The 13363-nt window shown below is 44.7% G+C and overlaps 2 protein-coding genes across 2 annotated transcripts; one reads left to right on the top strand and one right to left on the bottom strand.

The window, feature by feature from the left end:
- Positions 1-489: 489 nt before the first annotated feature.
- LOC308643151 (olfactory receptor 14I1-like) lies at positions 490-1440 on the bottom strand (the record flags this gene model as incomplete). The annotated part of the gene is made up of 1 exon (XM_081282979.1): positions 490-1440. One exon carries the CDS (start codon positions 1438-1440, stop codon positions 490-492), a length of 951 nt encoding a protein of 316 aa, XP_081139105.1.
- A 9150-nt stretch (positions 1441-10590) lies between these two features.
- LOC308643115 (olfactory receptor 5V1-like) lies at positions 10591-11544 on the top strand (the record flags this gene model as incomplete). Its single annotated transcript, XM_081282842.1, has 1 exon — positions 10591-11544. One exon carries the CDS (start codon positions 10591-10593, stop codon positions 11542-11544), a length of 954 nt encoding a protein of 317 aa, XP_081138968.1.
- Between the last annotated feature and the right edge of the window lie 1819 nt (positions 11545-13363).

Here is a 13363-nt window from a genome sequence, read left to right as displayed (position 1 = left end):
ATCCCATTACCTTGAGTCAGAGCAGGATCAGGGTGACTTTATATGAACTATCTGACAATCAGAAACCAAAACCAAGCTGGGAGTTAGCAAGTGTGCCCTTTTGGATCAACCATTGCCGTCCATTTCTCTGGCACTCTGTCGACCTGCCACTGTCACCTGCTCTAATCACTTATCTCTGTTCCAGCCGCAGTGTGAGGGCGAATAGTGGGAGTTCCCCACCCAGCCTCTCACATGCTCTTCCAGGGTGGCAATACCCAGTGCCCAGGGTTCTCTGAAAAGCACGTGTACCTGCTCACGTGGGCATTCACAAGGCCTGGCCTCGGCCCTCAGTGTTTCAGGAAGCTGCACTTACAATATAGCGTTGAGCAAGAAAATGAAGACCTAACTGTGTAGTTCACCATCACAAGTGTAAACAGCAAACATAGAACACAACTGACGAGAATCAAACATAAGTCAGACTGCTTTCTAGTGATAAATTGATATTTGTTGTTAGCTAAGAAAATCTTTGATTGGGAACTTGGTATGCCTGTTGAACATTCTACGGAGAGCAGCATTAATCTCCCTGTTCCTCAGACTGTAGAGGATGGGGTTTGTGAAGGGGGGGACCATGGTGTAGAACATGGATGTCAGCAGATTTTTAAGGGATCCTTCCATTGCCACGGGCCCTAAGACAGCCACTGACCCAGAAATCACAAACAGGAGGAGAATCGCCAGCTGTGGGACACAGGTGGATAAGGCTTTGCTGCGGGCTTCCGCTGAACAGATCTTGAGCGTGGTTGAGAATATGTTGATATATGACATCAAGACGAAGACGACACACACCACCACGAGGCCAACACTTGCGGCGATGATGACGAACTCAGAAAACTGGACGTCGGGAGATGAGAGCCTCAAAATCTGAGGCATATCACAGAAATACTGGTGGATCTGGTTGGTCTTTGTAAAGGGAAGCCTGAACATGGAGCCTGTGTGGATGGCAGAGTAGACGAGCCCGCAGGCCCAGGAGCCACCCGCGGCCTGAATGCACGTGCGCGGCGTGACCACCAGCCCGTAGTGCAGAGAGTGGCAGATGGCAATGTATCGGTCATAGGACATGACCACAAGGAGCGCAAACTCTACAGTGGCAAAAAGTATGTAAAAGAAGATCTGTGCAGCACATTCCTGCAGTGAGATGGTCCTACGGCCTGTCAAGGAATTAACAATGGATTTGGGAACAATCACTGAGATGCTGCCAAGGTCTAAGAGGGACAGATTGCTTATGAAGAAGTACATCGGAGTGTGAAGGCGTGTGTCTGTCACAATAAGAGCAACGGTGATAAGATTCCCCGTCAAGGCTCCCAGATAGATCACCAGGAACAGCAGACCTTGCAAAACCTGGAGCTCCTGGGAGCTGGAGACGCCAACAAGGAGGAAGTAGGTGAAGGAGGTGACGTTGTCCATGCCTGCTAGTGAGCTGTCCTCAGAGCCACAGGCCAAGGGGAGGATGCCACAGCCGAAGACACACAACCTAGGTGGGTGGAGTAAGGCATTGAGGTCAGGTGAATGCTCTACTTCTGCCTGGATTTTCTTCCCTGAATCTACTGATACCCTACTCTTTCTAATCCTCCTAGGATGAGAGAACCAAGCACATGAAGTATTCAAAATGAAACCCAGTCCCACGCCCCTTCCACTTGTTGATACATCTACTCTGTCGTGTAGAACGGCTTTCTAAACCCTCACCCTGAGGCGGGGCGTGATCAGGATCCCCCTTCCCTCTATCTGAGGGGTTATCCCAGACATTCTCAAAAGCTGCTGGGTCGCCCTCTGCCTTGAGCATGCCCTGAGCACCTGAGCAGTGGCTGGCTGCTCTGGAAAGCAGTTCCATAGCCAGCTCAGGGGATGGATCTGAGCTTCCCCTGGAGGTGAGTGGATCTGAGGGAGACCAGGTAGGAGGTGCAGCCCCTTCACTTCCACTGTCCTTAAACCCAGGCTTGACCCCATCACCCTGAAGAGCTGGTCTGATCCAGCACCTAATGTCTGCTTCTGGTTGCCAAGGTGTGGCCAGCTCCCTTGCCTACCCCTCCTCTGCACCTTCACCAGGGAGTCCTGGGCCAGGAATCTAGTCCCCTGGGGGCAGCTCTCCTCCAGACCTTGCTCCTCCTGTTTCATGGCTTTTGCTAACTACGCTTGTTCTCAAGGAACCGTCTCAAATTCAATTTATTACCTGCACTCCTTCTGAAGCATTTCAAATCATAAACAATCTGTTTAAACCTTATCTTCTCAAGACTAAAATTAGTTATTTGGTAAGATCTGATCACAGCATGACTCTATTTTCATCAATTAAAAAATCCAGGATTGAGAGATAATACTAATAAAAATGTTAGCATTTGCCTTTTTAAAACACTTTATATGTAACTTATTTGCCATCAGAAAAACATTTATGATTTTTCTACCTTTATATGCCTAAAAGTAACGACTTGCATACCCCGATATATTGATATGATTTTTTAGTGTTTTAGCAAATATTTTATGCTAATTGCTTTGATTGTACACAGTTTCTCCATCAGCCTCCTTTTACCAGGTGAAGAGAGTCCACGATCAGAGAATGTTCTTAGCCAGAAGCCCACGTGGGTGGGTGAGGTGGATACCGACAGCCCCGTAGGTCGCAGCTGCAAACCACACTCTGTTCTCAGTGTCCTTCACCAGGTGACACCCTAGCAGGGGCCAGTAGAAGTCTTGTCATGCTATTGGTTCTTCAGAGTGTCCGCTGTCTCTTTGGTCCAGGTGAATGCTCACATTTGCCCGTGCTAACCTCACCTCACATTCTACCCTTCAAGGTGCACCTGCACGGCCTCCTGACTACTGCGCAGTACAGAAAGTTCAGGGTGCCCACTCCCCTGCATGTGTGCAGTGATACTTGGAAATTACTTGGTTCAAAATAAGGGCAATAGAATACACTGGGTTGCTAATTTTAAAATAAGGGCAATAGAATACACCGGGTTGCTAATTCCCCACCACTGTTAACACTTGAACACAACAGGATATATAAATTACCTGCATTATCCTGTTAATGCCTCATAAATCCAGCCTTTATAAAAATCATTCATCATAATAGCCACACTAGGTACCTCGGAATAATATCTCTCTCTCTCTCTCTCTTTTTTTTTTTTTTTGCCATTTTAAACACTACTTTTGCTTGTATGACTAGACCTCCATGAAATGGCATCATAACTTTCTTCTGCATGTAGATTTCCTGGTTGGCCTTCTGAATCAAGCTCAGGAAATTTTTCCTTCATGGGGCCTGCTGCTCTATTCCAAGGGAATTTTTCAATCACTTTGGCTTAGTCTGCTTGACCTGGACAGTGCACGTACAAGGCCTTCAGGGAGCAATAAGAATGAGTTGCCTCTGCCAGGCACAGTGGTGCATGCCTGTAATGCTAATGGCTTGGAGGGTGAGGCAGGAGGATGGCAAGTTCAAGGTCAGCCTCAGCAACTAAAAGAGGCCCTAGAACCCCTGAGTTCAATCTCTGATACAAAAAAGAAAGAGAGAGAGAGAGAGAGAGAGAGAGAGAGAGAGAGAGAAAGAGAGAGAGAGCTAGTTGCCTAAAATAAACACAGAAATCTAAAACTCTATTCTGTGAACGCACATACATCTGTGAATCTGTGAAATGGAAACATTTAAGTATGCTTTAGATTTTGGAGTCTACCAAGCTATTTCTGTCATTTACTTGCCAAGAGAAGTGCACAAATGACAGACACAAGCTTACCTGTGAACCAGGACCACGTAGCTGACTTCCCTTGCAGAAATACTGCTTTTGCATAATTTAAGGAGAGGGATGAGGTCAGGGAGTGAAATATAGAAGCTGCTTCTCAGTGAGACTCATGCGCAGATCCCAAGGACAGCCCTGCTGCTGAATGATGTATAGGGACACCAGGTCTTTAATAAGAACAGCCAGGTTCATGCTTCTGCTGACCTCTGGAGACCTGTCTCAACCTCCAAGGAGGCGGAGTTTCCTCCAGCTGTTAACTGGCAAGGATTCCGTGGCCATACCACTGAGAGTCATTAAATTCCTAATATTTTTAGAAACACTTTGTGTGTGACACTTAATAAAGGGAAGTGCTAAAAATGTTTTGTATATCGCAAGAGATTCAATAAATTTTCCAATTCATGTCTGGCTATAAAATTAATTTATTCTCTTTATTCTGCATGGGTTGTTTCAAAAGCTAAATAAACTTAAAACAGATCACAGAAAGTTCATTAATCGTGAACACACTCAGTTTCCAAATTGCAACCATTCTTTTAGAAATCATAATTGTTGCATGTTGGCATAGGGTCGATGAAGAATGCTAGCAATTCTATAAAAGTATGATTAAAATAGTCCTTCCCTTTTGAATCGGGTATAAGTGCAAAGCAATATTTTTCTTATAATTCAGCCAAACCAGCCCAGAATAGCAGAATGAGCAAGGGAAGTATACAAGAATTCATGGTATTGTCCTAAGGCAGAAATTAAAGATATTTTCAGAAGAAAATAATAGTTTCTCTCTTCTACTAATTTTGGTTCTTGGATACAATGCATTTTGCATAAAACTCTCCTGGGGAGTTAACTAGTTACAGGATGGCTTGTTTGTCAAGTCTCATGATGGTGTGGTTAAGTTTTGTGCATCTGAGTGTTTGCAAACCTTGACTAAAATGCCTGGATGTCACATCACATGGCACCCTCCTCCATCTCCTGTCCTACCTTCTCCTGGGATCTAACGCTTCCGGATTTCACATAGCAGAATCTACAGCTTGGCCTTTCTGTGCCTGGTTTGCCTCGGTCAGCATGGTGTCCTCCAGGGTCACGGTGCTGTCGTGACAGATTTCCGGATTTTTGAGGCTGGAGGTTCTCCACTGTGTGTTTACACCTCAGGTCCACGTGTTCATTGGATGGTGGAGGCCGAGGTCCATCTGTACCTTCTCTGTCGTGAACACACTGAGGTGAGCGCGGAGGGCAGACGTCCTCTCCCAGACTGATTTCAGCTCCTTCCAGCTCCCACAGGAGTGGGGTTACTGGACCTTGTGTGCTCCTGGCTGAGGCTTCCTGAGGAACTTCCGTGCTGTTTTCCATTACGACTGTCTTAAGGTGTCTTCTCACCAACAGGACCCAAGGGCTCCTTCTTCCACTTGAGGACACATATGGTCTCTCTGTTTGTTCACAGTGCTGGGGATGGAGCCCAGGGCCTCTCTTGTGCTAGGCAAGCGCTCACCTCTGAGCACACGGAAGCTGTTTCCTCCTGGTGTCAGCGGTTTTGCCCTGCGTGAGGGAGTGTCCGGGGGATTCGATTTGCAGCCGACGACATTGTCAGTGGTGGTGAGCTTCTCTTTCTTGTGCATCTGTCGGCCATTTGAGTGTCTCATTTCAGAAATGGCTGGCCAGGCCTTAGCCCATTTGTGGGATTATTTCTTTCTTAGGAATGGGTTCGTGATACCTCATCAGAGGTGTAGCTTGCAAGCATTACTCCATTGCGTGCGTGTAGGGTACTCGTTTATCCACTGATCTACTGCTGACACTTGCCTGCTTTCCAGTCGTCAGCACTGTGAATGACATTGCTGTACACACTCACGTATGGGTCTTTGTGTGGACCTCTTTCCCCTCCTCTTGGGAGTGGGATTCCTCACTACTAGTGGACTTCTTGAGTTTCTTTCATGATAACTCTACATTTAATCATTTGAGAAACTGCTACATTATTTTCCCAAATGGAGGAGCTATTTGAGGTCACTGTGGGAGGCGGGGTGTGGTTCCAGTTTCTCCACATCTTGCCAGAGCTTCTGTCATCTCACTTGATTCTCACCATTCTCCTGGGTGTGGAGGGACACCTCATCCTGGTTTCTATTTGCAGTCCTCTGTAAATCAAGTGCAGCATCTTTTCATGTGCTTTTAACTATTTGTAAACCTTCCTTTGAAAAACGCCCATCCAGATCTTTGCCTACTTTTAGCTGGGCATTTTGAGTTATAAGTTATGAGAATTTCCGTGTACCTTAATTGCCACTCCCTTATCAGCCAGGTATTTTGCAATTTTTTTCCACTATGTGGATTGTGTTTTCAATTTAATTTTTGAATTATGATTAAATGCACCTAAAATAAAACATTCTGTCTTTGTCAGTTTTAAGTCTAAAGATCACTAGAGTTATGCACACTGGGAAGTGCAAACACTCTTCAGTTTGCAAGACAGAAAGCCCAAACCCTCAACAACTTTTGATTCCTCCCTCCACAGGCCTTCACCAACCTCCGCTCCCTCTTCTGTCGCTAAGAATTTGGCTAGGTTATTCAGAATATAATTTATAATTCAGAACAGTTCATTATTTTCCAGTTCCTGACCAATATTAAAACTGAGATTTAACTCTTCAGTGAAGGAAAGCATGTGGGATAAAATACATGTGTATATGTCTCTACACACACACACACACACACACGCCCCACCCATGGCATAGAGCTCAGAGTGGGCTCTTTTCACACTAGTCAGCAGTTTAGTTACTAAGAACGTGGTCATGCAGGTGGAATGCAAGACAGATTTTTCCCTGTATTATTTTCATGTTTGTGTTTGATTTTTTAATAGTACTGTATTTTGAAAAGTTTCAAAGTTAGATTAAAAAATGAAATGATACAGCAAACACCTATATTTCCTTTACCTGGACTTACTAACTGTAATATATTGATTTTTCTATGCATTTACCTGTATACATGTGGATACAAAATTTATTCATGTGGATTCTTTTAATGTCTAATCAGTATACTATAAGAAAATTGATTTATTGATTACAGGCTTAAATCAATTTGAAATTCCAACCACTTTGTCTCTAACAACAGTTTTCCATGCTTATGGTAAATAATCTTAACAACATAAAAATGAATGTTTGTGCATAAGATTGTATTAAAGTTCACCCTATCTGACATGAATGAAATATATACCAATTTAGTAGTGAAATGATATTTTACAGGAATGATTACTCTGATTACAGCAAACTATTGTGGAAACATCAATTTCCTCTTCACTTTTGTCTGGTCATACAATCAGTGGGGAAAGTTTTGTTTTCTCTCACTCTAGGCAATTAAAACAAACCCTTCGTCACCCTCCACAGTTCAGGTCCATTTTCACACCTATGTGAAATTGCTCAGCTGTGAGTGCCCACGACTGCATTAGTAACTGGGGCTTGTGCAGGTATTCCCACCTGGGTCTGCACTGTCGTCATAGGGGAGGTGGGGACACTATAAACTACAGTGTGACTTTGAACAGGAGCCTCACGTAGAGCTGAGGAGTGGCTTGGGTTAACTGATGTGCTTTTAGTTCTCTGGTCACCTGGCTTTATTCCTGAAATTTGGTATTGCTGAAGACACCTGTGGACCAGGAAAGGCAGGAAAATTGAGTGTTCAATTCTGGACGTTGAATGGTAAGCCGTTGGATTTTGTGAAGATAATATAGGGTGAAAATGCACACATTTAAGAAGCCAGTTAAAACAGCATTAAACAAGCAAAGAGAACATTTTCAATTATTTAGAGTACCTAAATACATGTGTAAAAATAGTTCAGCTCAGCTCATAAAACATGCCCACACTGTGCATTTCCACCACCTTTGCATGTAAGGCACAGAGGTCTCTAGATACTGTTTCTGACCCAAGGTCCTGAGTGTGTGTCCCTGTGAAGTGGGACCAGGAGAGTTAACAGGCACTGAGATGCCACCAACCAGGGGGCAGGTAGTCTTTAGAAGTGTTTTTAAATTTTTTTTCTGAGTACAAACCCACGGCGTCAAAAGGGAAGCTATATAACTTGTTGCTTGGCAATAAAGCTTTAAAGAAAATTCTTCTTTGCTAAAGAAAGTTTAAATGTAATGTTTTCTGATATCATTATACTAAAAATTATATGTTTTAAATTACCTTAGCATCTGTCAGTGGTTGTTTGTGCTTAGTCAATGCTTTTCTTTTCTATATAAATTGGAAAACAAAAGTAACCCCAGGCTGAAGAGAAAAGCTGTATACGTATGGTTCACGGTGCTCTGACCGCATGTGCCCAAGGGCAGGCTGAGAACTGCTAAGGTGACAGGCTTCTGGGTAGCTCCTGGTGGACTGACACTGGCTGCACGTCCTCTCCCTGACAGCCACCACGCCCCTGGCTCTGACTCCAACAAGCCCATCTCTGCCTGTGTCCTTCACACTCTCGCCCGCCCCTGCTTCACCAAGTGACCACAGACCACACATGGCATGCCCGTCCTGAGGACGAACCCGATTCTGTGTGCAGGGCTCTGGAATCCTCAGGTAAGTGGGAAAGTTCGCTGAGCTTCATCCCCAGCCATTATTATTAGCAACCTGTAAGTTGTGCTTCTGATCAGATGGCAAATGCCTAGGATTGAACTGTGTTTAATTTAGTAGGAAGATCCTCACAGGAAAAAATCTGAACTCTATATCATGAGCTTAAACACATTTTAAACATTCAAGTACAAAATTTAAGGAGATTTATTATCTTTGCGAGGACAAGCTGAGTGTGTAACTGAAAGTTGGTTCATGGTTATGAAGATATTATAGACTCATGTCTCATAACCCTGAGTTTTAAAACCAGTCAAATTGTTCAGTGTGTATATAAAGAAAAACAAGTATTTAATACAAAATGAATATTTACTCTCTGAAGACACTGATTTTCTTGAAATAAAAAAGTACTTCATTTAATTTATGTTTCTATTTTGTTTTCAAAGTGTTACATATAAAAAGGTGGGCCAGCTGAAACTACATTATCTCTATAGAGTCATGGACATTGGAGAATTTTAGAATTGTCACAGTAGATGGTCTCTTTTTCTAATACATATTTTTAGTTGTATTTGGACACAAATACCTTTATTTTATTTATTTATTTTATGTGGTGCTGAGGGTGGGCCCCAGTGCCTCCCACGTGCTAGGCAAGCACTCACCCTCTGAGCCACAACCCTAGCCAGTAGGTGTTTCCTGTTTTAACATTTTCTTTCATTTAGTGGAATTCTTTTTTTTTTTCAAAGCTGCATAATGATACACAAGGACTTTATGGTTATCACAGCAATGTTCTTCAGTATGTTCCACGAGACAGAGAGCTCATCATGGAGAGTGCTATGTATGTATGGTTCACTGTGGATGCTCCATGAGGAGGGAGGACTGATGTGTTAAGTAGGATCCATGATTCCTGTTTAAATCCTGCAGGGAGAAAGGGTGAGGAGGTAGTTTCATTCCGTTTGTATAAATAAATCACTGTGTATGAGTTGCCTTAATTATGCATTTTACCTGAGCAAAGAAGTCATCAATCGTCTTATCAGGCAATGCAGAAAGAAGGGGGGTTACAGACAAGGACTTCTGCACTTTGTGTTCTAGCGGTCTTTTCTGAATTTCTAGTCAAATGTGTGTGTTAAAAAATAAATGAGAGGGGCTGGGGTTGTAGCTCAGCAGTAAAGTGCTTGCCTAGCACATGTGAAACACTGGGTTCAATCCTCAGCACCACATAAAAATAAATAAATAAAATAAAGGTATCGTGTTCATCTACAACTAAAAATATTAAAAATTAATTAATTAATTTAAAAAACAAAGAAAACAATAAAAACAACCAGTTTTCAAAGGGATAGAAAAACCCCACACAAGTGTAAATACGTAGACCTTCATTTAAAGTCATGTTGTAAATAGTTTTAAGAATTGCAATTATGTGAACTCTGATGAGACACACTAGTGAAACTAGAAAATTAAATAAGAATAAATAAAACTAACATGTTCTAGCATATGTAATTTAAACCACCTTATTTCCCTAAATATATTAAGCATGTGGCTAAGTATGCAAGTTTTACATTCAAAAGGTACGTGTAAACAATGTGAGTATATATGTGTTTACACACACACACACACACACACACACACACACACATATATATAAAATATAATTTCCTGAATGGGGACAGACAGACACTTTCAAACAAGTCAGTTTATGTCTTCAGGGTGAGTTTAATTTTATTGAATTATGTTTATGTTTGAGTGATGATGACTTGTAGATGAAGAAGCATCCTTCCTTTGATTTCTTCAGAATGGGAAGAGCCTGTCAGAGCAGGGTGTGCACCACTTATCACCCCACCCTCTCTCCATCCTTTCAAGTGCTAATGCCTAGTGTCTACGGAAGTGCACACACCTAGGAACAAAGCACAGCTTCTATGTCAAGGTCTTAGTATTGAGACAAACTATAAAAATAAACACTTGGAAATAATAAAAAGCAGAACAAAGCAGGTGTCAAAGGAAAGGTGGATTTCCACTGAATTCTACAATCCCCAGAACAGCGGAAACCCCACAAATGTTTGATGGAGAAGGTAGATTTTAAATTTCTCCATCTATTCAGAAGATTTCCTCTTGGTAAGGAACCAAGGGTGAATATTTTAAGAAATATTGTAAGTAATGTAAAGGACATGTGTCCAACAGGGGTTCAAATAGCTGCACCTCCTGGTCAGTAGGGCTGACAGGTCATGTCCACCACATGCCCACTGCTTCCCAGAGCTCCCCAGCCCCGGGCTCCCTGCTCTCTAGACATAACCCGGCTTGTTGGCTTCCTTCCCTCCAGGAAGGCCTTGTGCAGGGAGCAGATGGACATGGGCAACCTCAGCACAGTGACGCAGTTTGTGCTCATGGGGCTCTCTGACCTCCCCGAGGTGCGCTACCCTCTCTTCGTGGTCTTTGCCATCATCTACCAGATCACTTTGGCGGGAAACGGGGCCATTCTCTTGGCCCTTGGAATGGAGAGAAAGCTGCACACTCCCATGTATTACCTTCTGGCAAATTTGTCCCTCCTGGACATCTTCTGCTCATCGACCACCGTCCCCAAGATGCTGCACAACCTCTTGAGCGGGGAGAACAGCATTTCTTTCCTCGGGTGTGCAGTGCAGCTCTATTTCCTGGTGGCCCTGATGGGGACCGAAGTCTTCCTGCTGGCCGTCATGGCTTATGACCGCTACGTGGCCATATGCTTTCCTCTGCGTTATGCCCTCATCATGACCAAGGTGCGCTGTGTCCAGCTGGTGTGTGGGACCTGGGCAGCTGGGTTCCTCAACTCTCTCCTGCACACTGTGTCCACCTTCCGCCTGTCTTTCTGCAAGTCCAACCTGGTCAACCAGTACTACTGTGACATCCCACAGATTGTGGCCCTCTCCTGCTCCTCCACATACATGGCAGAGATGCTTGCCTTAGTGATAGGAGGCATCTTTGGGACCAGCGCCTTCCTGACCACCCTGGTCTCTTACGTGTACATCATCTGCACCATCCTCAGGATCCAGTCAGCAGAAGGCAAGCGCAGAGCCTTCTCCACCTGTGGGTCCCACCTCCTAGTGGTCTGCCTCTTCTATGGCACAGCCATCTTCACCTACATGCGCCGCTCCTCCAGCCAAGACTCCCTCTCCAGAGACAGACTCATCTCTATGCTCTATGGGGTGATCACCCCGATGCTGAACCCCCTCATCTACAGCCTGAGAAACACGGAGGTCAAGGGAGCACTCACGAGGGTCCTGTGTGGAGGAGCACGTTCACAGCAAGCAAAGCATTAGAACAGAGCGACTCCATGCTCTGCCCAGAGTGAAGTCATGGGAAGGAGTCATAGAATAGTTGCCCCTCAACGTCTACAATCCCTGTCTGTGCACCCACATGTAACTTCAGCTGACCTATCCATTTATGTGTATCTCCATCTCAAAACTTTGGGACCCTAACATTTGGCATCCAATAGTGAACGTCTTGGAGGGGAAAGGAGGACTGTTGATCCTGGGTGGACAGGACGAAAGCTGGTCTATCCTAAGTTCACCTGGACCCTTGCCCACCGTGCATGTACTCATACCTCAGCCTCCACCTGCTCCTGAGTCTGAATCTGTCCTAACCATCCATCTATGTGTCTTCCTTCCACCCATTCCCCTTGGCCGTTCACCTGCTCACCCTGCCATTCTCCCTGTTATGGTTTGGATGTGAGCTGTCTACCAAAAGCTCATGTGGGAGACCATGCAAGAGGGTTCAGAGGGGAAATGATTGGATTGTGAGAGCCCTAACCACCTCAGTGAATCAATCACCTGATGGGATTAATTGAGTGGTAACTGACACAGGTGGGTGTGGCTGGAGGATGTGGGGCACTGGGGCCGTGGCTTTGGGGTATATATTTTTGTCTGGTAAGTGGAGTCTCTCTCTCTCTCTCTCTCTCTCTCTCTCTCTCTCTCTCTCTCTCTCTTTCTCTGCTTCCTGGTCATCATCTGCCACACTCTTCCACCATGTGCGCCTGTGTGACTTTGTCATCATGCTTTCCCCATCCCCGAGTCTCAGCATTTTCATGGACTGTGACTAGAGAGCTGTCATTTCTGCTTCATTCTGTCCTTCTGTCATCTGTAGAAACAGGACAGCTTTCTTTCCAGACTACTACTTATATTAATTACACCACTTTGGGTCTGCAATTATTTATTTTTTAAAATACTTGTTCCAATTCTGAGAATCCCAATTATGTCCCAATCAGCCTCTTCTCAGAAAAGTAAATTAGCAGCATGACTCTTATGAATGACTATGGAAGTTCCACAAAAGAGAAAAGTAGACTACTTGTTATGGTTTGGAAATAAAGTGTCTCCCTGAAGTTCTGGTGTACGATTGTGATGTGTCAACCCAAAATAAAATTTAACAATAAAAAAATGCATTGCAAAGTATCCTGTGTTCTTTGCTTGGAAGAATTAATATGGGGCAAGATCCAAGATGGTGGGCCGAAGGGAGGCAGCATTCTGTGTCGCTCCCTGACTTAGGTCTCAAGTAGTAAGAATACTGCTTCTCTGCAAGCAATATTCCTGCTCCCTGACGGGAAACACGGCCACCATGCCCATACAGGGCTCTAGGCCTCCATATCAGAGTAGGTCTCCCAATTACTGGCCCACACAGGACTACTGGGCAACCAAGTGGGACCATCAGCACCCGCACAGAACTCTCAGCCACTCACCCGAGCAGAAATCACTGATGCCACTCCCCTGGCAGCTTCTCACATGCAGGAATCTGGCCACCACTCCTGTGTGGACCCCCATCTACCAACGTGGGGCTGCCCCATCACACCAACTTGGAACTCTGCAGCAGCAGAGATAGTCCCCTACACGTAGTGGCCTGCTTCCAAGAACTTCCCACAGGCTCTGAAGTCAGCCAACAGCCACACACTTCACACCACAGAGTCATTTCTGAACTCGTCGTCCAATGCCTTCATGGCTCCCTCCACATAACCCGACAGCCCACTGCTGAAAGCAGGCGCCTCCATCTTGGGTCACCTTCATCACCATCTTCAGTAGGGGCAACTCCCAGTTTGGAACTCTGGCTGGCCAGGGACCCAGTTTCTACTCAGTTTCTTCACCATTCAGA

The sequence above is a fragment of the Spermophilus citellus genome (genome assembly GCF_964194105.1).
Source record: "Spermophilus citellus genome assembly, chromosome: 1".
In the NCBI taxonomy this organism is placed as follows: domain Eukaryota; kingdom Metazoa; phylum Chordata; class Mammalia; order Rodentia; family Sciuridae; genus Spermophilus; species Spermophilus citellus.
This window is presented reverse-complemented; position numbering and strand designations above follow the sequence as displayed.